The sequence below is a fragment of the Urocitellus parryii genome, chromosome 4 (genome assembly GCF_045843805.1).
Source record: "Urocitellus parryii isolate mUroPar1 chromosome 4, mUroPar1.hap1, whole genome shotgun sequence".
Taxonomy (NCBI): Eukaryota; Metazoa; Chordata; class Mammalia; order Rodentia; family Sciuridae; genus Urocitellus; species Urocitellus parryii.
Genome location: NC_135534.1, coordinates 187,505,059 through 187,531,268, shown reverse-complemented (window position 1 = coordinate 187,531,268; position 26,210 = coordinate 187,505,059). Strand labels below are relative to the sequence as shown.

The 26,210-nt window shown below is 37.6% G+C and overlaps 1 protein-coding gene across 2 annotated transcripts in view; it reads left to right on the top strand.

Moving 5' to 3' along the window:
• The window catches only part of Ctnnal1 (catenin alpha like 1), a 64,945-nt gene that overhangs the window by 12,458 nt on the left and 26,277 nt on the right, over positions 1–26,210 (top strand). Inside the window, exons 2-10 of one of the 2 annotated variants that reach the window (XM_026391127.2) lie at positions 3,616–3,805; positions 9,929–10,116; positions 12,243–12,362; positions 15,067–15,156; positions 16,170–16,340; positions 19,775–19,975; positions 21,942–22,028; positions 25,422–25,580; positions 25,920–26,012. In XM_026391127.2, coding sequence (XP_026246912.2) covers positions 3,616–3,805; positions 9,929–10,116; positions 12,243–12,362; positions 15,067–15,156; positions 16,170–16,340; positions 19,775–19,975; positions 21,942–22,028; positions 25,422–25,580; positions 25,920–26,012 — 1,299 coding nt within the window. The remainder of the gene's footprint in view (positions 1–3,615; positions 3,806–9,928; positions 10,117–12,242; positions 12,363–15,066; positions 15,157–16,169; positions 16,341–19,774; positions 19,976–21,941; positions 22,029–25,421; positions 25,581–25,919; positions 26,013–26,210) is intronic. The other variant, XM_026391128.2, reaches the window with a different exon arrangement.

The window sequence follows — 26,210 nt, the reverse complement described above, 5'->3', positions numbered from 1 at the left end:
GGGCCTGTAGCAGTTCAAAGGCTTGACTGAGCCTGGAAATCTGCTCCCTGGTTTGCTCATCTGGCTGTTGGCAGGAGACCGCAGTCCTTTCCTTCCTGTTGTCCAAAGTCCTCACCTTGTGGGGCTCTCCATGGATTTGTTTGAGTGCCTCCATGAGACGGCAGTTTTGTTGTTTTTTTTTCCTACTGTGATTGATCCTAAAGAGTGGACAGGTGAGGTGGAAGTCGGGGTGTGTTCTGTGACCTTCCCTCAGAAGTACCCCATTCTTCCATTCTGGTCTGTTCTTTGAGTTGAGCCCACACTCTAGGGGAGAGAGATGAGGCTCCACGTTTTCAAGGGAAAAGTATGAGAGAATTTATGAAGACATTTTAATACCACTACAGAGATCATACCACTTAAAAACATTTCAGTAGCTTCCTGTGATGCATAGAATCAAACAGATTCTTGACTCCAATTCCCAGCCTTCCATGGCTAGTTCTTACCATCCCATGTCTTGGACATCGGTTTTAAACTTGCCTCCTTGCTCAATGTGCTTTGACCACCTCTGACCTTCATTCCTACCCCTGCTCTTCATTCCTACCCTTCATTCCCTGATTGTTCCTGCTCCCTAGAACGCTTTATTCCCTGGTGTTCACCAGCCTGGCTACCTGCTACTATTTAGATCTCTGCTTAAATTTCTTTTCCTCACAGAAGGAAGACAAACAATCTCAAGCAGCTACACAGATTCTTTAAATCATATTATTCTATTTAAACATTTTCCATAGCATTTACATTAAAGTTTTTTTCATTTCCCATTATTTCCATACTTTATATTATTTTATTTATCAATATTTTCCAAAATGGAATTTTTGTGTGAAGAGTTATGAACACGTTTAACACAAATCGTCAACTTGCTTTCCAATAAAGGGATACCAATCTACGGCTCACTGCTGATGATTGTGCTTTCTCTGTTCTTAGTCTTTGCATTTACTAGCTTGGTCTTAGTGGATTAAAGGGTTTAACATTTAACATATGAGCTTATTTTTTTCAACTTTTATTTCATTTTACAGATTTCTATTAAAATAAATCATTTCCTAAAAATAAATGAATATGTTTTCAAAAGTTGAAGTTGGGCTACTTAAGTCTGTACATACCTCCTCTATACATTTTTTTGGGGGGTGGGGTATACTGGAGATTGAACTCGGGCATTCTGAGGCACATCCCCAGTTCTTTTTTGTGTTTTACCTAGAGACAGGGTCTCACTGAGTTGCTTAGGGCCTCACGGTGGCATTAAAATTTTTGGTGACCTCTTTATGTAATTATTGTATCTCCCCACCTCCCCCATTAGAACGCCAATTCCATGAAAGCAATGGCTTCTGTTTTCTTCATCACTGTTCATCATTGCCTAAAATTTTACTTGGCATATGATAGTGTGCAGCAAATACATTATGTGTGATGGAATTATTGGGCTTCTATACTGTAAACCTAATGGAAGCAGGATCCTATGAGTCTTACCTATGCCCCCTCAGGGCATCTAGTAGATACTAAAACTATGTTGCAAAACATTGTAGATGTGGAAATTTAAAGAGATTAAGGATATTTTGCTAGGTCATTTAGATAATGGCAGAGAAAAGATTCAAATCAAGGCCTTTCTATTCTAAATTCTTAATACCTGACATACAAGCACATACTAGTTTCTCAAAGGATAAGAGTGATTCCCTTTCTCTTCTCTTAATTCTCTATTGTGGTCTTTGTTAATGTGCTATATAAATAATTTCAAAGTTAAATTCTACATACATTTACTAGTTAGAATCTATGTTTTTCATGTACCTTTCTTTTCATGTACCTGGGGATGGAACTCAGGGCCTTATCCATGCTAGGTATATACCCTACCACTGAACTTTACCCCCAACCCTCATGCAATGTTCTTTAATAAATATTTTTCATACTTCAGCATAGTTCATGTATTAGTTTTCTGAATATTTTTTAAAAATTATGTTTGTTTCAGTGATCTGAACTTATCTTTTTTTTTTTTTTTTAATTTGGGGACCTGAGACCAAGTGTTAAAACCCTTGGTATTTATTTTACTTTGAGACTGGTGCAACAAAATTGAGAGAGGACAAAACATAGAGTACACTGGTCATGCTAAATATTTAATTAATTCTGTAACTACATGTGACACGTGTACTACTTGGTACAACCCATGTACCATGGTAGGCCATGGTGTGGACTGCAGTGGAGAGATGGCTTCACCTTCACAGTGGCTCAGGATATGGCAGAGGAAGCTAGACCTGAAGTACTTGGTTTTCTGTGAGTTCTGTGAATGTAATGATTTAGCCTCTCCTTTTCTCCTGCCTAAGATTTTATTGAAAGATCTGGAGAGCTGCTAGAACTGTGTGCCCCAGATAATTGCCCTCAGGTGCACTTGGAATCATAATTAATGGAAGTATTGTCCTGAGGAATGATGCAAGATACTTTGCTGGTGTTGTCCCTGGGTTGAAATATCGAAAATTATTAATATATTGATTTAATCTATTGGGCTAGTCCACTGCTGTGCTTGATTTTCTTATGTGATACAACTTAAAAAGTTGAGATAAAATTAAAGCTAGTTTAATTAGAGAAATGCAGATTAAAACTGCATTGAGATTTCATCTCACTCCATTCAGAATGGCATTTATTAAGAATACAAATAACAATAAGTGTTGGTCAGGATGTGGGGAAAAAGGTACACTCCTCATACATTGGTGGTGGGACTGCAAATTGGTGTAACCACTCTGGAAAGCAGTATGGAGATTTCTCAAAAAACTTGGAATGGAACCACCGTTTGACCCAGTTATCCCACCCTGGATATATACCCAAGGACTTCAAGTCAACATACTATAGTGACGAGGCCACATCAATGTTTATAGCAGCTCAATTCACAATAGCTAAGTTATACAATCAACCTAGGTGCCCTTTAACAGATGAATGAATAAAGAAAATATGGCACATATGCACAATGCAATATTGCTCAGCCATAAAGAAGAATGAAATTATGGCATTTACCCATAAATGGATGGAACTGGAGACAATTTTCCTAAGCTAAATAAGCCAATCCCCCAAAACCAAAGGCTAAATGTTCTAATATTTGAATACTAACACACAGTGGCGGGGGGTGGGTTGTAGGGAATAATAGACGTACTTTGGATTTTAGACAAAGGGGATGGGTGGAAGGGAGGGTCATGAAACAGGAAAGACAGTAGAATGAACCAGACGTAACTTTCCTGTGTTCATATGTGAATATATCACCAGTGTAACTCCACATCATGTACAACCACAAGAATGGGAAGTTTATACTTCATGTATGTATGTATGTGGAAAAGTTTATACTTCATGTATGTATGTATGTGGAAAAATACATTCTATTGTCATGTATAACTAAAAAGAACAAAGAGAAAAAAGTCTGGTCTCAAGCATAAACTTTTAACAACATACCTGTCACATAGAAATGATGATGTTTGAGGAGATAAACATGCTTGTTAGCCTGGTTTGGTCTTCATGTCTGTGTCTTGAATTGTTCTGCTCTATCTCAAAAATAAATACAAATATTATGTCTCAAAGAAAAAAAATTAAAGCTAGTTGCATTTATCTTTTTAGATTACCACACTTATTAATCATAAAGATAACACCAAAAAGTCTGATAAAACTTTGCAAGCAATTCAGCGTGTGGGACAAGCCGTCAACCTGGCAGTTGGAAGATTTGTTAAAGTGGGGGAAGCTATAGCCAATGAAAACTGGGATTTGAAAGAAGAAATAAGTATTGCCTGTATTGAAGCTAAACAAGCAGGTATGTGAATATTGATTTTGAAGTCTATTTATACCAGTTTTATTGCTTTGGATATGACGACAGACTACTGTTTTATTATGAGTAAAAATGTATACTGATTTTGGGCCTTCTGATAATAGACGCCCCGGACATTGAGGACCTGGATTAGCTTCCAGGAATTTTGAGCTTTTCTTGGCTCAAGTTCTAAATCTGAAACATAGGACTCTTTCACTGGTCACACTGGTGACGTGTCATCCTCACCATCAGCTATTGAGATGAGAGGGATGCAAAGTGTGAAGCCTGGGCTCTGTCCTCAAGGAGCAGGGTAGCCTACCTCCTGCCATGTAGAAATGTTACAACATGAGTGTGTGTCCATACTCTATGGCAGACAAATCATCATGGCTTCAGACCTTATATTGTTATAGTTCTCTATATAGCTCGTAGTCCAGAAGCATTTCAGAACCCGGGGTGTTTTGAGGACTACAAATAGTTCAGTTTTGTTAAACTATCATTTATGTCTTTATTCTTTCAATAACTATCTACTGAGTGCTGGCAATAACCAAGCATTATTCTAGGCTGTAGGGGTGTATCCATGTACAAAAGTCTGCCCTCAAGGAGCTTGTAAATATGAGTAAATATAGGGTTGGGGATATACCTCAGTTGGTGGAGTGCTTGCCTTGCATGTAAGGTCCTGGATTAAATCCTCTGCACCACACACACACAAAAAAAAGATCTTAAGTATCTTAAAAGGCAACTGGTGGTTTCGATATAGAGAGTACATTTTAGGGGGTCTGATGGTAGAATCAGAGAAGTCAGTCAGAAGGCTGTTGCAGTGGTCCAGGTGACAGATAATGGTGAGCTAGGTTAGGTGAATGCATTTGAGGTGGTGCAAGGCAGTAGCATCTGACTATGTTGTCAGGTGAAGCAGATAGGACTTGCTGATATTTTGGATAGAATGTGACAGAAAGAGGAGATGTGCATACTGCAAGGTTTGGGGTATGGACAGCTGGGTGAATGGCCAGTTCCTGAGGTGAGCAACCCTGAGAGAGGAGCAGGTATTTTGGAAGGGTCTTTAGGGGAAAGGTATAATAAGATTAAGTAAATATAGAGGGCCAGTTCATACATGGTATATGAATGATGTAATATAGTCTTCTATCAGTAATAGGGAGTCATTGAGGAATTTTGAGCCAGATGAGAGAGACTGTTAGAAATCTTTTTGATGGTAGATGCATATATGAGGACAGATTGAGAGAGGGTTGAGAAGGAAAGCAGAGAGATTAAAATGGAAACATTACAGTAAAAACAGCCAGACCAAGACAGTGTAATAGGGTTATAAAGAGCGGGGAGAGGGCACAAAATACTCATGAAGGTTGTTGGATCGGTGGAACCAGATTTTTGACTAAAGGAAAGGGAAGATCTGGTTTGACTCTCGGCTTCTGGCTATTTGCTGGATTACAGAATAGGTCTTATGTGAGAGGCAGGAGAGAGAGACTTATTCTATTCATAATTTATGTTTCCTACTTTAAAAAAGGATTTGAAATAGCTTATAATGAAAAAAAAAACTGAAACTTTGGCAAACATGATTATTTTAATTAAGCATGAAATTTATCTTTGTACTTCCTGAAAGGCAAAACAAAAATGTGAGAAACAAAGGGTTATATAATTCTTATTGTTTGCTAAAAGGAAACAAACCAGCTTGTGAGAGGAGAGAGAGAATTTTTTCCTGGCACTAAATTATTATGTGGGCACTTATAAAAGCCATTACATAAGACGGGGGACAATGCACAGAAAATGCAGAGCCATTCTTCATATTGTTTCTTGTAACAACTATTGATAAAAGCAGGAGTGAAGCCCTTTAATGAAAGGGTGTCCGGAGTCCTATCTTTATTGGCTTTGTGGTGTGCCATTGTGCTTAGGATAGGGCAAGCACAAAGGAGGACAGGAAATGGTGACAAGCTCTGGTGGAGTATAGTTCTCTGCAAGTACTGTAAGCTCAGGCAGCTGCTTAGCTGGAATCTTTTGGAAGCCACCAGATGTCATGGATGCCACACATCATCTCTTCTTATTCAAGGTGCCCTTTTCTCTCATAGTCACTTTGTCACTCAAGTAAGAGAATGAGAATGGAACCTCCACATTTTTTTTGTTTGTTTGTTTAATGTGTATAGATTTAAGACTTACATCACTGAAATGTTTCTGACCCAGTTAGTACATATGAACCATTTTCTCCTCTGGACAACTCAGCATTCATCTGAGGGGAATAATGAAAGTGGTGATAGAGCACGAGAGCTGTGTGTCAGATTGCCCATGTGCCAATCCCACTCTTCCCAATGCTAGCAGAGAGACTTTGGGCAAGCTACTAATTTTTTTGATTTTTTATTTGTTTTAATTAGTTACACATGATAGCAGAGTATATTTCAATTCATTGGACACAAATGGAGCACAACTTTTCATTTCTCTGGTTTAACATGATATAGAGTTACATCACATGTGCAGTCATACATGTACCTTGGGTAATGATGTTCACCTCATTCCATCATCTTTCCTACCCCCGTCCCTCCCCGATTTGCCCAATCAAAGTTCCTCCATTGTCCCCATGCCTCCCTCATTGTGGGTCACAAGCTACTAATTAGTGTCATCATCTGTAAAATGGGGCTTTTAGCAGGGGGTGATGTTACGCATCTATAATTGCACCTACTAGGGAGTCTGAGGCTGGAGGATTGCAAGTTTGAGGACAGCCTTGACAATTTACCAAGATACTATTTCAAAATAATGAAAAAGTAAAATAATAAAATAACATAAAATAATAAAATAAAGACAAAGGATGTAGCTCAGTGGTAAAACACTTGCCTAGAATGTATAAGAATCTGCGATCAATCCCCAATACTGGAAAAAAAATTAAAAAGTGCTATTATTGTTCATAGAGTTATCTTACTGTAGTGCATATATGCATTTGACACATAGTAATGTTCAATAAATATTAGTGTCATTATAATTAGTTTTTATTCTTTCACTGTGTTGAACTCTTGCATTGTATTTTTACTTTTTCCTTGGCTACCGGGCAAGGTTTATATTTTATATGGAGGATCAATTAATTTAAATGTTTGAGTGGCTTTGGATTTTCACTTTAAGACAGAATACTGGTTGCATAGTAAAAGAAACCACAACCATGAAGCTGTAAGACAGCTTTGTGCTTTTTCAGAGAACTAATTTCTGAATAGGCTACTCTGAACTCTGAACAACATTAAGGAAGTACTTAACTATGTTGGGAGTTGATCAAATGTTACTATCTCATGTATTTACGAGTTAAACACCTGGGGTTCAGTCAGAAAAAAGGAAGGGTTAAAATAATACATATGTGTAAGCTTACGTGATATCTTTGGTGATTGAGATTAACAGGATAAATTTTTTCCAGAGAAACAGAGGAAATGATTTTATTTTTTCAGCTATTGCTGGTAGTATACAAACTGATACTTCTCTTCCTGTCCCTTTCTGTATTCATTTGGGTTTGATTCTAAGTGCTTTGTTTATTTTGCCATAAAAACTGTTTAATAAAAACTTTGTATTGCTGTAAAACAAATTAGCTCAAAGGTAGCAACAGAAAGTTGCAAATAGTATCATCTCTGTCAGTTTCTTCTTCTTTCTTCTTCTTTTTCCTCTTCCTCCTTCTCCTTCTCCTCCCAGGGGTACTCAATCACTGAGCCACATCCCTAGCCCTTTTTAATATTTTATTTAGAGACTGTCCTGCTGAGTTGCTTGGGGCCTTGCTTAGTTGCTGAGACTGACTTTGAACTCATGATCCCCCTTCAGCCTCTTGAGCTGCTGGGATTACAGGCGTGCCCCACAAAGCGTGGCTCTCCCTCAATTTCTGAGAGTCAGGAATCCAGGATTTCTGGTGGGGCAGGGGTTTTGGGTCACTGGTCTTACCAGGTTGCAATCAAGTTGTCATTTGGGACAGTTGCATGAGACTGCAAGATCTGCTTCCAGGCTCCTTGACTAGATCGTGGATTGGCTGCATTTGCTGCCTGTTTCTCACTGTGCAGGTGTTGCTGTGTTGAGGGCTGCTTATGATATGACAGCTGGCTTCCCTCAGAGAGAGAACAAGATTATTGTCTCTAATTTTTTAATAGCCTAACATCAGAAGTGACCATCATTTCTTTTACACCAGCCCTGCTTGGATGAGAGAGGGAGCTACATGAGGATGTAAATACTAGTAGTTGGGGATCCTTGGGGGCCATGTTGGAGACTGGCTACCATAGGCTTTATCTGTTGGTAAAGCTTCAGCTATTGCAATTATACTGTCACTTTCAAATCAGCTGACTAGTCTGCATTTGGGGGCTTATGTTTTGTGTATTCCTGTATCATTTAAAACTGTTTTCTGAAACTAAATTTATCATCTCCTTTCCATGCCCTTCTGATTTTCTTTAAATGACTAAGGTTCACAATCTTGAAGCCATTTTTCACTATTCCTTTCTTTTTTTTATCACTGACCAGGTACTAATTTTATATTTTCTTTTCTCAGTCTCTCTCAAACCATCTTCTTTCTATTCCTGTGGCTGTCATTTCAAAAGTCCTTACCACCATGATTACTGTGGTAGTCTAGTGTTAAGTCTCTCACTTCCAGTCCATTTTATGTGCTCCCACCAGATATGCCTTTCTAAATACTGACTTTGTTTTATGCTTGTGATCTGTCCTTTAAGGTTCTATCTAGTACTTTTGCAAGATCCTTAGCCTATTGGCTGAGACATTATTGTATGTATGGAGTAAAATTGACAGGAGAGCGTTTATGAAAGTCTATCACTAGATATACAGGTTTATTTAGAACTTAAAAATTATCTTGAAGACTACAAGATGATAATTCATTATTTTAAAAATCTTGTTGACTTTAATAGCAAGAAGTTTTGGAGGTTACTCTAGGTTTTGTCTTTGAGGAGAACAAACATTTGTGTTGTTTTTGATGAATATTGCTTTATAGAAATGAAATAGAGCTAAGCATAGTGGTTTATGACTGTCATTCCAGTGACTTGGAAGTGAGGCATGAGGATTAAGGCTGAGGTAGGAGGGTTGCAAGTTCAAGGCCATGTTGGGCAATTTAATGAGATCCTGTCTCAGAAAAACAAAAAGCCGAAAGCAAAAAAGAAAGAACCAAAATGAATGGTGTGGGAGCTGGGAGGTAGCTCAGTGGTAGAACACCCCTAGCTTCAATCCTTGTGTCACTAAGTAAATAGAAACCAAACTATTTGATGATACCAATGAACAATTTTTCTTTTTTCTTTTCTTTTCTTTTTTTTCTTGGTACTGGGGATTGAATCCAGGGGTGCTTTGCTATTGACCTTCATCCCTAGGCCTTTTTTCAAGTCAGAGCCTCGCTAAGTTACTAAGGCTGGCCTCAAACTTGGGATCCTCCTGCTTCCCAAAATTGTTGTTGTTATTTTGTTTATTAGGATTATGTCACTTCACCTGGCCTATAAGAGAATTTTTCTAGAGGGTTGGAAGTATATCTGTTTGGTAGAGTGATGTGCACTGGGCACCACAGGAAGTGTGAACTCCACCTGAAAGCCTGAGAGAGAGGGTCAGCCCAGGATTTGAAGTCTTATGGGGAGAGCGGAGGGGGGGGGGTTTCTTTGTTTGCTTTCCCCACCCCAAGTCCAGGCTGATGAGCAGACAGTCTTCACTTCTCATTGACCATATCAACCCTTGGGGCCCAAAGCCTTGTCATTCTGCTCTCCTTGGATGACTGTACAAACCTAAGCAACTTCAGGCCAAGCTTCTGCTTTCTATTCTGGATTTAGGTTCTTTGGTTTTTGTCTCGTATGACTTATTTTACTGTCTTGCAGAGGAGGAGGCTGTTAGATTGTAGAGTTGGCCATACTACTAGAAACAAAAATTCTGTTTTGTAAATGGGGTGGAAGCAAAAGTTTGTCAGTTAAATTTGTCACAGTTCTAAAGAGTGTGCTGTTATTTTGTTATTAGAAAGCTTCATTTGATAATTTCTCCAATCATCAAGAGAAACCATTTCTTGTTCTTGAACTAATGCTGCAGAGTCAACTTTTCCTCTGTCATGCGTGATATCCAAGATCAGAAAACAGTTTGGATTTTTACTTAAGTGTCTCGTTCCCAATGTAACTCCTCCCCCACTTTTCTTAGGAGAAACAATTGCAGCGCTTACAGATGTGACCACCTTGAATCATCCAGAATCTGAAGGCCAGATCATGATTTTTACAGACAAAACAGGAGTTATAAAGGCAGCAAGATTACTTCTCTCTTCTGTAACAAAAGTGTTGCTGCTGGCAGACCGAGTAGTTATCAAACAGATAATAGCATCGAGAAATAAGGTACTTGCTTTTCTGATATTGCAATACTTTTGTTTAAAAGTGTTTCTCTGGGTTAATTACATATAATTTGGCAGTACTTTTCTATTATAATCATTAATAGTACTAATTGTGTACAGTTTAAGAGTAGTGTTTCTTCTGTCCTTTTTTTTAAATAATTTTTTTTTTAGTTGTAGACGGACACAATACCTTTATTTTATTTGTTTATTTTTATGTGGTGCTGGGGTTCAAACCACTGCCTCATGAATGCTAGGCAAGTGCTCGACCACTGAGCCACAACCCCAGCCCTGTTTCTTCTGTTCTTGCTGTCATTCCTAAGTAATGTGTGCACAAGGCCTAAACTTTTGAATGCAAATATAGTTTCTTCTCTGAAAATCATTGTCTGCTTGCTAAGGATTACTGGAAAAATGTAGTAAAACCTAGTTAGTAAAAACCTAGTTGCTGAGTTCTTTAGTATGTTTTTTCTAAGTCAGAATGTAACAATTTATAAGCTTAAGACAAAATTAAATCATCCGAGACTATAATCATCCATAGTAATAAAATTTTCTGTGTGTAGCATCCCTAAACATTCCTGAATAATTACAAAACTCTTCCAGTGTCTTAGTTGATGGTTATACTTCTTGGTCATCTAGGAACCTGGGGCATGTATGATAATTTCTTTCCCTGGATGGTTCCCTAGCCAAGAAGGAAGGCAGTCAGCCAGGGAAGGGACTGTCCCAGTACAGTCTGAAGACAAAACCACCTGATGAGTATTGAGGAAATCAGAAAGTATAACTTTAAAGAGAATAAGAAATTGGAGAGGTGGATCAAGCAGTGCTAGAGGAACAGAATCAACTGTCTTCTCTTTGAAAGTTGGAGGCTCTGCTTGGTGTGGAAATCTTCCTTATCTCTATTAGTTTCCTGTGCTTCCTGAGCTGCTAGGGCAGCTTAATATGACAAATATCCATCATATTCTCATTAAAAATAAGTAAACACAGGATATCTGTGTTTTCTTAACCTCACTAGGTCTGACTAAAGCTAACTCAGTGCTGTTATTTTAGAGAAATATATTTGAAAATATGTTTCACATCTATTTACATCATTTCTTACATCAAGAAAATACATTATCTGTGGCTCTGCTATAGATTCACATGTCTATATTCACTTCTGATCTCTGAAGGTTCTAGGCAATGAATTTATTTAGCATTGATAATTCTTGATTAATCTAAACTTTTTTCCTGCTCATAAATCCTGAACTTCCTTTTCTATTCCTCATTCTGCTGATGACCTTCCTTCCATTTTACTGACATGATTGGGATTCCTCCAGTTCTGGTTCAGTGAACCATATAGCTTCTGTGTTGTCTTTTATCTTCACTACATTCTTAGTTCTCAGATTTGATTACTGTATTAGTCCATTTTCTGCCACTATAATAAAATATCTGAGGCTTGGTACTTTATAAAGAGAAGAGGTTTACTTAGCTCAGTTTTGGAGCTGAAGTTACACAATCAGGCAGACCCATTTGTTCATCCTTTGGTGAGAGCTTCCTGGTGGCTGGCATTACAATGGTGGAAGAATGTGCAGAAGAATCACATGGCAAGACAGGAAGCCAGAGACCACGGAGGGGCCCTGTCTTGTCTTCAAAACAACCCGCTCTCAAGGCAAGGCACCTTGTGAGGAATGAATTTATCCCTTCTCCTGGAAGTATCCCCAGTGACCTAACCACCTTCTAGTAGGCCCACCTTTTAAAGGTTCCACCACCTCTTACACTCCAGAAATTGTCCTTCCAGCTCAGGACACACTGAAACCACATCCAGGCTGTAGCAGCGACCACAGTCCATCCCATTCTCGCCTTTGCTATTGGCTACATAAATGATCTTTCCTCTGTAAATCTAGTCATCTAGAAATTTTTTCCTTTTAATTTTCAAGTAAGCCCAAGTTTCCTCATCCTCAAACCACGCCATTCCCTAAGAGATCATGACCTTTGAACCAGCTTCTCTGAGCACTTTCTTTCCTGTCTTCTTTTCTGGTTCCTCCTCCTCAGCGTCCCTCTAGAATTTAGAATCTTCCTTTTTTCTTCACTCTCCTCAGCCTTGACAGTCTCAGTCTCTTTTATATCTATTATCTAATAATAAAATATTCTGTTTTGCAGGTTCTCGCAACTATGGAAAGACTAGAGAAAGTTAATAGCTTTCAAGAGTTTGTCCAGATATTCAGTCAGTTTGGAAATGAAATGGTGGAGTTTGCACATTTAACTGGAGACAGACAAAATGTAGGTATCTACTACACTTCAGAATCTTTAGATAAAGGCATAATTTTTGGTTTGGATAAGGTGTGGTCTTCGAAATCCCTTGCTTATTAATCTATAACCTTGGTCTTAAAAACACCTCATAAATGAGCCAGGGTGTAGTTAGTTGGCCAGCATATCATTATTGGACACATGTAACCATTAAATATATTCTCACTAGGAACACTCATACGTGCCTGCAAGGCCCAACTCGAGTACTTTCTCTTTTGTGAAGCTTTCTAATGACTCCTCTACCAGGGCTCAGATAAACAAACGGAGCCATCATTCATATTCTTAGAGTATTTTCTTATGTATTTCTGTTTTTCTTAGCACATTAGGTTAATGGTAATAACCCATTATTTATTTGCACTGGCTCTGTTATATGCTTGGTCCTTAATACACATGATCTCATTTAATTCTCAAGACATTCTTATGAGGTAGGTATTGCTATTATTGTCTTACACAGGAGGGGACTGAACCTGAGATGATAATTCTTTGCTGACAGATGAACTCAGTTAAATCTGATTTTAAAGCCTGTCATTCTCATACTACAACATAATATCTGTTTTTCATGGATTTGTTTCCCAATTCAGACCATAATCTCCTAAATTTGGGGATGTGGAAACCCATATTATATTCGGGACTGGCTTTTCCTTGTTGGGGAATTTGTGCATCTGTCAGCAGATTCTTGAGATGCTTCTAGGAATGGCCATATAGGTCACTTCCTTAGTTTTGGATGTGAACTTTCCTGGTTGCCGCAGAGTTGGGAGATGAGTAGTGGCTTGGAAAGAGCAGGCTGGACAGTGGTGTTAGGCTCTAATCAAGCTCTCTATATAGGTACCTTACTGCTTCATTTTCTGTTCCTCTGTCTCTGTTTTTATAAAATATTTTTTGCTTTTATTTCTTTTTCTCTCTCTCCATCTTCTTTATCTTCCTCTTCCCCTATAAAATTATTAGCATGAGTATTGTTATGATAATTATATATTATCTAACATTTTCTCGATGCAAGCATGGTGTGATTTTTAGGTTTCAAAGCCACCTCTCTTCAGTTATGCTTTCTGCTGGATCCTCTTTGGCATCTGGATGTATATGGAAAACTAACCATATTTTAATTTGTAGTTAGAAATTTGGTATGGAGAATGTATATTTTTTTCTAAGACTATTAAGAATATGATCCAATGTTTTAAAAGGGTCGAGGGCTTTAACTGAAGTTATCTGTTTTAAAATTTAACTCTTCAGATGCGGGACCCCTAAAACTTACTAGCAGAAATTTTGGCATCTTTGTGATTGATAAGTGTTATCTCTGGATCACTTTCATGGAATATGTCCAGGGTAAAAATGCTTTCTCCCTTAGTATAGTTAGAATATGTTGAAAATAGATGTTGGTCAGATTCATTCATTCAATTCACTTAGCAGGTATTCATTAGCTGCTTACTCTGAATCAGGTTTTAGTTTAGGTATTGGGGATACAATAGTAAATAAAAGAGATTAAAAAAAACCCTCTTCCCTCACAGAGCTTAGATTTTATTTTATTTTTATTTTTATTTTTTTTACAAAAAATTAGTTTATTAAAGTCAATTATTTTCCCCCATATTTTTTATTGTTGCACATAATGATAGGATTTGTCATTCCATATTCATTCATTACACATACTGTAACAATATAATTTGGCCAATATCATTCCCCAATATTTCTCCTTTTTCTTCTTTCCTCCCTTCCCCATGGATTGCCCATTGATGTTCATGAAATCACCCCTCCCCCAACTTTTTTTTTTCCCTTTTTCTTCTCTAGCTTCCATCTGTGAGAGAAAACATACGACCCTTGACCTTCTGAGTTTGGCTTATTTTGCTTAACATAATTGTCTCAAGTTCCATCTATTTTCTTATAGATAACATAATTTCATTTTTCTATTTTTTTAGTTTATTTTTAATTTATTTTTTAGTTTTAGGTGGGTTCAATATCTTTATTTTATTTTTATGTGGGCTGAGGATCGAACCTAGTGCCTCACTCAAGCCATATCCCCAGCCCCTCCTTTTTCTTTTGGCTGAATAAAACTTTACAATGTGTGTGTGTGTGTGTGTGTGTGTGTGTGTGTGTGTGTGTGTAAACACCTACCACCTTTTCTTTATCCATTCATCTGTTGATGGACAACTAGGTTGGTTCCATAGTTTAACTATTGTGAATTGTGCTTGCTATAAACATGGCCTATATTGCTATAGTATGGTGATTTTAATTCTTCAGGATAAGTATCAAGGAGTCACATGGTAGTTCCATGCCTGGTCTTTTGAGGAACCTCCATACTGATTTCTATAGTGGTTGTACCAATTTACAGTCCCACCAACAGTGTAAGTGTGTTCTTTTTTATCCACGTTCTCTTCATTATTTATTATTATTTTTGGAGCTTACATTTTAGTGAGAATGGGAAGAGACGGTAAAACAAAAATTGACAACTATTAACTAAAACCTTGGAGAATGGAACTGTGGATATGGGTGTGGGGACTACTGTGTTTAGAAGGAGACCGTAACAGTTCATAAAACTTTGTCCTGGGTTCTTTTTCTTTCTTTGTTTCTTCCCCCGCCCCCCCCCACAATGTTACTGAATTTTTAAGTAATGTTGAATAAATGACTTTTCAGAAATTGGTTTGTTTATATGATCTTAAACGGTTCAGTGATATTATTTCATCTTTAGGATTTGAAAGATGAAAAGAAAAAGGCAAAAATGGCAGCAGCTAGGGCAGTTCTTGAAAAGTGTACAATGATGCTTCTCACAGCTTCAAAGGTAAGAAGGTTTTTGTTTTACTCTGTTATAAATTGTAGTCAGAAAACCCATTAAGTACATCTAATTTATCTATTTCATGCCTTTATAAAGATTAAAGTGGTGACTTAAAAATTAGGCCTTGAATAGTCAAATCTCAGTTATTTGCAAGAATGCTGACTTTCTGCTCCAGCTCCAAACAGTGATTAATCTGCGTGTCAGCCTTGGAGGAGCAGCTAGGTGGAGAGGCTGCTGTGAGTCAAGGGCTGCCAGACATGCTTGCTCCTGCAGGGAGCCAGCCCATGTGCTCTAGAAAAACGCTGGGCAAGTTAGGATTGGTTAAGTAACAGTGCAATGTGAATGGGCCCTTAGTTTGTTTATTCTGTAAATTCATACCTCTAATTCCTTTATCTCCTTTTCACAAAATTAACAATCAGGAGCTTGTATTTCCAAATAGCAGTTGGCCCGCAAATTGGTACAATTCAAGAATGAACTAGCAAGTGTCTCATTAGCAGTTTTTTTTTAGCACCACCTCTCTGCTAGAGTACTTACTCTATGCTGGGATCAGTGAGGCCACAAAAACAGAGACTTAATGAAGCCCATCCAGACAGCTCCATTCATATTTAGGCCCTTGAGTACTTTTTCACATACATCATTTTTTGAAAGTCCAAGTTGTAGCTGTAGTCATGTATCATCTTGTTTATTTTTTTTCATTCTTTTTTAGTTCTTGCATGTGTAAGGCAACATTTAAAAAATGGTTTTAATCATAATGCAGAAATAGTTTTATTTCCCCCAAAGAATTTCAGGCAAGCTTATTGTTGAAGTGTACAGATACAGTTTTGCACTCTGCGTTTTTCACTTAACCTTGCTATCGCTTTTTACTCATCCTGCTTCCACTCTAGTGAGGAGAGGCAGCTGGGGGAGCCAGGGACCCAGGAGACTTGGGTAAAGAACCATTTTTATTAGCATGACATGTTCTCTGTAAGATTTTGTGGGTCATGAATGGGTCACATATTAAGATTTTCTATTATTTGAAGACATGTCTCAGGCATCCCAACTGCGAATCAGCTCATAAAAACAAAGAAGGAGTGTTTGACCGAATGAAAGTGGCATTGGATAAGGTCGTTGAAATTGTGACTGACTGTAAACCAAATGGAGAGTCTGATATTTCATCTATCAGTATTTTTACTGGAATTAAAGAATTCAAGGTAAGAATAAAGAAAGTATATTTTTTTCCTTTCATTTTAAGGAAGTATTGTTATGTAAGGTACCATATTTTTGTGTAAAGATTTACAGTGATGCTTCACAAAAGCAAATTTATTTCTTTATAGCAGCATTACTATATACAAACCTAATATTCAGTAACATTTGGCTTAGTATTTTATTTACAAAAGATAATGGTCTTTGCTTATAGTAGCTGCTCTGGCCCTGTTGAGCTGTATGATTTAGTCATAGCCTCCTGTTTAGAAGAATGATCTTTCCCCCCTTTTTTTGAGCAATTCCATACCATCCATGGTGATAACAGTCAGCAAATCATTTCTGCTAGGATCTCTGCTCTTCCTTGTAAGGCTAATATTTGAGACTGTAATATTATAATAGTATTAACAATTAAAATTTAAAATAAGCAATAATACTAAAAGTTATTGAGTTCTTACTCTGTGCCAGTCCTGGTCTGAGTGCTTTAAATGTGTGAACTTATATGCATCACAGGAACTGTTGTCATTGTCCCCATTGTATGGCTGAGGATACTTAGACACAGATGAGATTAACTAACTAGCTAGAAAGTACTAGAGTTGGGATTTGAAGCTAGGAAGTGTGGTTCCAGGCAGTCTGACTTCTTGTGGAAAGTCTGAAAGATAAAGGTGTTCTCTGGGTATGGGCAGTGTCTGAGCCAGGAGGGCCCCAGGAATACATCTAGTACAGTGCTCTCATTTAGCAGATGCAAAAACCAAGGCCCTGAGAAGTTTTCCAACATGCTGAGAGTTACCCCACCCCTCATAAACAGGGCTGAGACAGGAATGGTGTTCTTTCTAGCTTACTATACTTAAAATTGTATGAAGTAGAGAAAGTAGCAGAATTATTTATTTATTTATTTATTTATTTATTTATTTATTTATTTGGTATTTAGGATTGAACCCAGGGATGCTTAACCACTGAGCCATATCCCCAACCCTTTTTTTATACTTTACTTAGAGACAGGATCTTGCTGAGTTGCTTAGGGCCTCACTAAGTTGTTATGGCTGGCTTTGAACTCATGATCCTCCTGCCTCAATTTCCCTAGCTGCTGGGATTATTGGCATGAACCACCATGCCCAGCAGAGGCCATGTTCTTTATAAATATTGTATTTAATCCCCCACTGCCTTTTTTGGGTGGATGTATTTATGTCCCCACCCCCTTTTTTAGGAAGAAAGCTAATGAATGGTAAAGAAGGGAAGTGGGACCTTCTGTAGATCCCAGGATACTCTAGTTCTCAAATCTGACCTTTCAGCTTACACCTCTAGGTTTCTTTCTTTCTCTGATGCCAGTCCTACTCCTGCATCTCTTCCTGAGGGGACAGAAGCTGCAAGGACCAGTTAGAAATGTTGTTTCCGAATCTGAGAGATTAGTTTTCTGATTCCCTCCTCTTACAAGTGCTGAGGGAGGAGATCTGTTGCCAAGCATCGAAGGCTAACTAGGGAAACAAGTGGGCTTAGAAGCAGATCTAAGCCTTGCTTCTTCGTTTCTGGTTTTAGAGTAAGCCGGAACAGTGCTTGCCTGCCTCTGCTGCTGACCGCCCTTGCTGCTGACCCTTTCAGGATGAGGCACTTCAGAGGGCAGAGGCTCATTGTCAGTGGCTTCCTTTTGGCATTTTTTTTTTTCCTGATGGGGAATATAATCTGTACAGGGAAATTGGGTTCTTTTCTGTATTTGGTATTATGTATAAATGGACAAATCTTATGGAAACACAAATCACTAGCCTTCAAAAAGTTCTACCAAACTCTACTAAGTTGCTGTCTAAAAACATACATGTTCTCTTGAAAAGGAAAGTAACAACCTTATTATAAACGATGTGAGATCAACATGACTATTTTTTATGTTTTAGTTAAGTTCTTAAATTCTGATGCTCACAGTTGATTCTATATCTCACTATAATCCATGTTCTTTCTTAGCTTAAAAGAAAAAAATCCTGTAAACCTAAGAATGAGTGATTTACTGAATTTTGGTACTCCCATATAACCTCTTGATTTTCCCAAACTTTTGTATATTCATGGTTCATGTTAAAATGGGTCATAGGTAGGGTTAACTTGCAATATTTGTGACAGGACTTTAAAGTGCATAGCAAATGTAAGCCATCCTTATCAGCATGTTCATCATCGCCACACTCCTTTTTTCCTGTTGGCCCCCCCAAGTTATCTCTGTGACATATTTCATATTTCAAACTTTCGTATGGACTAAAAGTTAAAGTGGCATAGTGTGTCTTCAAAAGCTAAGAGAGGGCTGGTGATGTGGCTCAAGCAGTAGCGCGCTTGCCTGGCATGCGTGCAGCCCAGGTTCCCAGGTTCGATCCTCAGCACCACATACCAACAAAGATGTTGTGTCTGCCAAGAACTAGAAAATAAATATTAAAAAAAAAAAAAAAACCCCAAAAAACTAAGAGAGAGAGAGATTGCACAAATGAGCCTGTGTTCATACAGTCAGGCAACTCCGGACATAGGATGACTGAAGTTTTTGGGGGGTTTGGGAGATGAGAGACTGTTAGAGAGGTTTATAAAGACAAGACCACAGAGGATTTTGTGCTATATCATAGAAGTCTGGGCTTGATTTTGTAGATGGGAAAGAGCTAATTATAGGTTATATGGCAATAGAAGAGGGCTTATGTTTTGGAAAGATTATGTAGCCCCTCTGATTGAGGTTATCTGAATCATTGAGGTCTATTGGAGACATAAAACAAAATGTAGGGAGACCAATTAGATGACTAGGAAAGTTTTTTTATGAATTAATAAAGGAAAATTGATGTTTTTCCCAGTCTCTCTGACCCTCCACACCTATCCCCCGGGCTCAGTACATATTCATGTTTGGGTGTAACATATCTTACAGAACTTTGCTTAGGCATTTTCTCAGATGTAAATTAGTTAAGTTTTAATTAGTTAAGTTCTTAAATTCAGAAGCTCACGATTGATTCCATACCTCACTATAATCCATGTTCTTTCTTAGCTTAAAAGAAAAAATCCTGTATACCTAGGATGGAATGATTTACTGAATTTTGGTACTCCCGTATAATCTCTTGATTTTCCCAAACTTTCGTATTTTCATGGTTCATGTTAAAATGGGTCTTACGTAGGATTAACTTGCAATATTTGTGACAGACTTTAAAGTGGAGGCTGTTTCATTTTTTTCCTGCCAGTTGCTATGTGATGCTGCTCTTTTTGTCTTAGCAGTTACTGATCTCCTGGGAATGTCATTATATTAACAACTCTAGGAATGAGGCTATGCATGTCCCTGATGACTCTTGAAGAATGTGTTCTCCTGGGGTAGTGAAAAGTATAGTTATCATTGTAGGCTATATTTCCTCTCAGCTGGGAAAGAAATTGATAGTGTTTAGCCCATTTTTATCAGGTGGGAATATTGATTCACAGGAATGTATATTCTTTTTATTCTCAGATGAATATTGAAGCTGTACGGGAGAACCCTTATTTTCAGTCCAAAGAGAACCTTTCTGCAACATTGGAAGTCATCTTGGAGCGCACGGAGGATTTCACGGATTCTGCTTACACCAGCCATGAGCATAGGGAACGCATCTTGGAACTGTCAACTCAGGCGAGAATGGAACTGCAGCAGTTCATTTCTGTGTGGATTCAAGCTGTAAGAACTTTTTTCCATCAAAGTAAATCTTATATAGTAGCTTTTCAGTAATGTTTTGAGACATGTGGAAGCTAACATAATCACCAGGAAGATGAATTTGGTCAACATGAAATGAGGATGTCCCATCTCTTTTCTCCCTCCTAGTTTGCCAAAACATCTTTCCCATCCAGCATTCACAGTATGTGACATTTTCCAGGCCAGTCCGGACTCTGCTACTGTCACCATGTTTAGTTTGCCCTGTTGTTTCCACTCTTCCACCAAACTCACCTCTACAAAATTTCTTCCCAGAATGCTTCTTCAGAGTGAAGCACAGAGGGGTAGATTCCTACCTAGAGGTTCTTGGTATCTGACTCTTACTGCTGGAGCCATGCATATGTGTACAGTTCTTAACTCTGAGGACAGCTGATTGATAGACACAGTGCTATAAGACATTTGCTGAGGTTTAGATGCAATGAAGACAAGGGTAGATCCCTCTAGCAAGTAAAAATCTTTCATTCTTGGACAGATTCCTGGTCTAAATCCATTGGCAGCTGTTTAGTGGACCTCAAATAGGTTATTAGTGTGCTTAAAATATGGGAGGCTCTTTGGGCATGACTGGTAAAGAGAACAGCAAGTGTGTTCTCCATCTTTCTTAGCAGTGGATTGCAAAATGGAGGGACAGGCCTGAGGCATGTCGTTGGCACCATTTATATGTTTTTTCTTAGATCTAGGCTATGTCAGAAAAGTATTTCACATGACATATAACACACAGCAGAAATAGAACTAATCCAGAGTCACAAACAAAAGCTTTGGCTGTAAAGATGAAGGAAGGTGAATATGGTTGAGATCATGAAAAACAAAGCAGCCATCTACTTTATGGTAACTGAATTGATTTATTAATGAAGAGTAGATATGAATTACAGATTTCTCAGATATTTTATTGGCATCACAACAGAGCAAATACTCATTAAGGAGGAATCTTACCGTAGAGTGGTATAAAAGACTTAAGCAATATTTTGTATTTAGTTTGAATTATCTATGTGACATTTAACACTGTAGATTACTGTTAAATTTTAAATTAAACATTATAAAGAGCTTCTTGTGTTGAAATGCTCTGTTAGAAGCCTGATTCTACCAATTCTTACATTTGCAATTAACACCCTTCACATATTTCACAAGCACTCAGAGCTTTAATTCTGTACCAGATATACTTTTTTTTTTTTAAGCAGTTCTTACTGAGTGCCTTTTATATGCCAGGCACCAGAAACTTAAAGAAGAATAAGATACCCCCAAAAAAAAATTTTTGTAAGAACATGTGTTGAGAGGGTTTTCAATAGGATAAGTTTGTGCTTAGCAAGAGGAATCAAGAAGACTTCATGAAAGCACTGACATTTGACTTTGATTACTTATTTAAAGAATTGAACACCTCAGACCTGCCATGTACTGTGCCAGGTACTATGGATTCAGTGGTGATCTTAGTCTTTGTGGAACTTTTATAAGCCTAATGGTGAAGAGAGCCTTTAAACAAACAAATATAAACTAAAAATGAAATATATAATTGTGAACTGGAATGATTTCTTAGAGAAAAATTTAGAGTGTGTTTGAAAGAGGTTCATGTCTAGATTGGGAAATAACCTGAGAAGGCTTTTTGAGAAAGTGACATTTATGTAAGGTCTTATAGTACTTTGATTTTTAACTAGGTTAAGAGTGAAGGGGATGAACATTCCAGATAGAAAATGAAAGAGATTAGTTTAGGCATGAGTTTATTAAAGAAAATGAGTTTTTAAAAATTCATGTGTTTATAATTAGTATGGAAAAATAACTAAGATTTTATTTTCCACTTTAACCATAAGCAGGTACGTTTTAACAATATACTTTATTATATCAAAAGATATAAATTATTATAATTTACAATTTAAATGAAATTTGAATACTAGATTTAAAAGATGACATAACATTATATATATGTACTTCTTAAAATTTTTAGCAAAGCATCAAAACAAAAAGTATTGCTGAAGAATTGGAACTCACTGTTTTGAAAATCAGTCACAGTCTCAATGAACTTAAGAAAGAAGTAAGTATGGTTTGAAATTTAGCCTCTTTTAATTTTCAGTATGAATGAAATCCATGTGTATTAATGTGTGACTAGAAAATGGATAAAATTTTTCCCTTTGTCATAGTTTGAAGCCACCATTTATTTGTGTTATCATTCTCAAAGCTTATACATGAATACTCACAGCAACTTCATTTTTAATGGCCCCAAACTGGAAGCAACCTAAATTTCCACAACAAGGGAATTGATAAATGACTTTTTCTGTAACTCTACCAAGTAGTACTTGGCAACTTAAAGGAATAGTATGTAGCAATCTGGATGAATCACTAAAACACTATACTAAAGGGAAGAAGAGCCAGGCACAAAATATGTGTGTGTGTGCGTGCGTGTGTGTGTGTGTGTGTGTTTGTTTACATTGTGAAAAAAAGTTCTAGACAAGGAAAAACTATTTTTTAATGACAGAAATCAGATTAGTGGCTGCCTGAAGTCAGAAATTGAGGGATGTTAACCGATGCAATGGTGCAAGACTAATCCCAGTGATTTGGGAGGTGAGGCAGGAGGATCTCAAGTTCAAGATCAGCTTTGGTAACTTAGTAGACCCCATCTCAAAGTAAAAAAAAAAAAAAAAAAGTCAAAATACATAAAGGCTAGGGGATGTAGCTCATTGGCTAAGGGCCCATGTGTTCAATTCCCAGTACTACTACAACATACAACAAAAACAAAACAGAAAAGAAAAGAAACTGGGGGATATTTACTACAAAGGGGCATAGGAAGCCTCTATAGAGTAATAAACTAATAATATAATATTGGTTATAGTAGGGTTATATGGCTTATGTGTTTGCAAAACTTATAAAACTGGGTTGGAGTTGTGGCTCAGTGGTAGAGTGCTTGCCTAGCATATGTGGGGCTGGGTTTGATTCTTAGCACTACATATGAATAAAATAAAGGTCCATAACAACGAAAAAAATAATTTAAAAATAAAAAAACTCATAAAACTGTACCTTTAAGTTGGATATATTTAAATTAACCTCACTAGAGATTTCCCTGTTCTTAAATAAAAACTTGGTCATCTCATGACTTATTGGATCACTCAGGTAATTGGAAGTTCTGTGGTTACTTTAAGACAGGGGTTTGTTCACAAACTACCTCTGGATTGTCTGTTTTCCTAAGTAGTGTTTTGGGACAAAATTCTGCCCACTTTGTGTGCAGGCTATCTACTATTTTCTTTCTGTAATAGCACAGTAGAGAGTGAAATGAAGCCTGTGTGGCCTGTAAAGCCTAAAATAGTTACTGTCTGCCCATTTATAGAAAATGTGTGCCAATCCTTACTTTCAGTGTTAAAGCACAATCTCAGTTCAGAAATCAGAAGGTTCACTCCAGTCTTCATTCAGTGGTAGGACTTCTCTGCTGCTCCCAGCCCCTGGCAGAGCTTTTGGGAGAGATGTGTTCTCTTCTCTTTTCCACTCCCCTCATCCTCCACAGTGTAGCTGCTGTTACTGATTTTCGCAGGTTGTGGCACAGGGAGAGAAAAGAGAAAGATGGGGTGGAAAGTTCTTAAGGACTAGTTCCCCTGTAAGACGGCTTTGGCCTTAGTAGACCCTTGAAGCAGACTCTGTCTCATGGATGCTTGTGTGTGTCCCTCAGAGGTTCTCCTCAACACTATAACTGCCAAGTCTTATTACTCTCTCTACTCTGAAGGGTGCTTGAAGAGGGCCTCATAATAAGCACTTAAGCTCTTCAGAGAGATCCTCCTCATAAAAATTTCTCCCTTATCTCTGTTTTCATAATTCTTTTATGTTTTTTGAAGTGAGTCAAAGGCTTAAATTGGGTTTTGGATGTTTCTTTTGTAAATTATGTGCATGATGATCTGTTTCACATCTCAACTTGGTTCTGACACCTCTGTTGAAACCTCCATTCAAACCCGCCATTGAACTTAGAAGAAGGTCATGGTTTTCTATGCCTTAAAACAAAGCCTACCCATACTATTTCATCCTATTCAATTTTAGCTAAACTATTGTTGAAATCCTGTACTCTCAATGCAGCGTGAAATCCTTTGGTGATAGACTGAGGGACTTTTCATAGGTTTCATTTTCTTAGCTCTTAGATGGACATAACCACATCAACCTATAAGGATTAAGGGAGCTGAAGTATATAAAGCTGCTTTCAGGACATGGCACAGAGCATGTTTGTCTCTTTTTCTTTTTCTTCCCTATGGTTGTTAATGGCTTGTCCCCAGAACCATTTGTAAGAGTTATGTGACCTTGGCAAGTAACTCAATCTCTATGGACCTGTTTCATAGTCAGAAAAATAAAGGGTTGGCAAAATAAAGGCTTCTCTGAAGCTGGTTAAACAAAACCTTATACAATTCTTACATGGCTTTAGTTTTTAAAGGAAAACAGTTCTTAATGTCTTTGTTTCTGGCTATTATTATTCTCACTTGGTTGCTGAATGCAGACAATCCTATTGTTAATTTTGCAGAAAGTCCTGTAATTTGAATTAACATTGGATTATTTCCAGGAAAAAAGAAATTGCTTCATTTAAATAGGCTTAATTCAAGTCGAATTTTCCTTAGAATGATGTTTTTATGAAAAATAATCTCTTTCAGGACAACAAATCACCTGTTACATTATTTTAAAAAAGAGGTAAGATAAGAAGAAAACATTTTTAGAGTTAATAGTGTTCAGAAATATTCAGATAGTGAGCCATGCTTAAAATCCATTCCCCCACAAAGTCAATCATTGCTTTAGGGTTTGGGATACCTTTGTATCTGTTATTTCCATCGGGATCCACTTTATTATTAGAGAAGAGAGTAAAGTTCTGGATAGCAACCATCATTGACTGTACACCACTGAGAGCAGGGACTGGGTCCTACTTGTCATGCATGTCTAGCCTCTAGGGCAGTGCCTGCCACAATATGGGTATTTAATAACATTTCATTAAATATTTAATTGAATCTCACATTGACACTTCTTCAAAAGTGTGCTAAAAGACTTCTTAGTGATCATGAACTGCCATTTGATTTTTCCTCTTAGCACCATATAATACTTTCAATACTGTGAATTCCTCACTAACTCTAAGAGTAGCAAAAACACTGTTGACCAAGAGAGAAGCTGTGTGGGAAAGAGCTGATTGATTATAGGATGAAAGAGCCCTGGCTGCTCTGCACTGGATGGCCAGGTCACTTTCCCCAGACAGCAGTATCACCAGCCCCAGGAGATGCAAGAGGAAAAGACCTCACCTGGTCCTTGGGAGGGACTACACTCTCCAGGGCTCCACAACTTCTGTTACATCAGCCCATCAAATGGGACTGCTTTGAGGCTTTTGTTCTGTAGTTCTAAGTGCTTGTCAGGTGATTGGTGACAAAATGTATTTTTTTTTCTTTCCTTCATTGCCCTTCACACCCAACATCTGCAGCTTCACAGTACAGCAATGCAGCTGGCAGCAGATCTGTTAAAATACCATGCTGACCACGTGGTTTTAAAAGCATTAAAACTTACTGGAGTAGAAGGAAATTTAGAAGCTTTGGCTGAATATGCCTGTAAACTCTCTGAACAGAAAGAACAGCTTGTTGAGGTGAGTAATAGGTTTGCTTGCTAAAGAAATTGTAGTTTATGATACAACAGCTAAACAGGAGAAAATGTTGAGTACAGTTTTTGGTTAAAGTCCTGATCAGATTGGAAGTAGAGATAATATGCTATGCTTTTATTTGTTCCCACTTTGACCCTAGAGAGTCTGTTGGTGAACAATATAGCTTTTTAATAATTTTGGTAATATGCAAATGTATTCTTATAGATTTTAATAAATTTTATTTGTAAAATTTAACTTTCTTTATAATTATGAAGTAATAATTATGAAGTGTAATTGTGAAGGATGTGAGTATGGAAGTTGAACTATAGACTTGTTTTCTTGTAGACCTGTCGATTATTGAGACATGTATCTGGGACAGAACCTCTTGAAATAACCTGTATACATGCAGAGGAGACATTTCAAGTGACTGGCCAACAGGTAGGCTTAATAGCAGATTCTTTCCTCCATATTATGTCTTATCTGATTGCTATAAGAATTTTGAGGAAGGAAGGTGTAAATGGTTCTGCATAACTGGAGGCCAGATCTACTAAGAGAAAGCAAGATAATGGACTCTTCATTGGTAATATGCTGGAAATATGGCTGACATTCCATTGGATTATATAGTTGTCTGTCAAA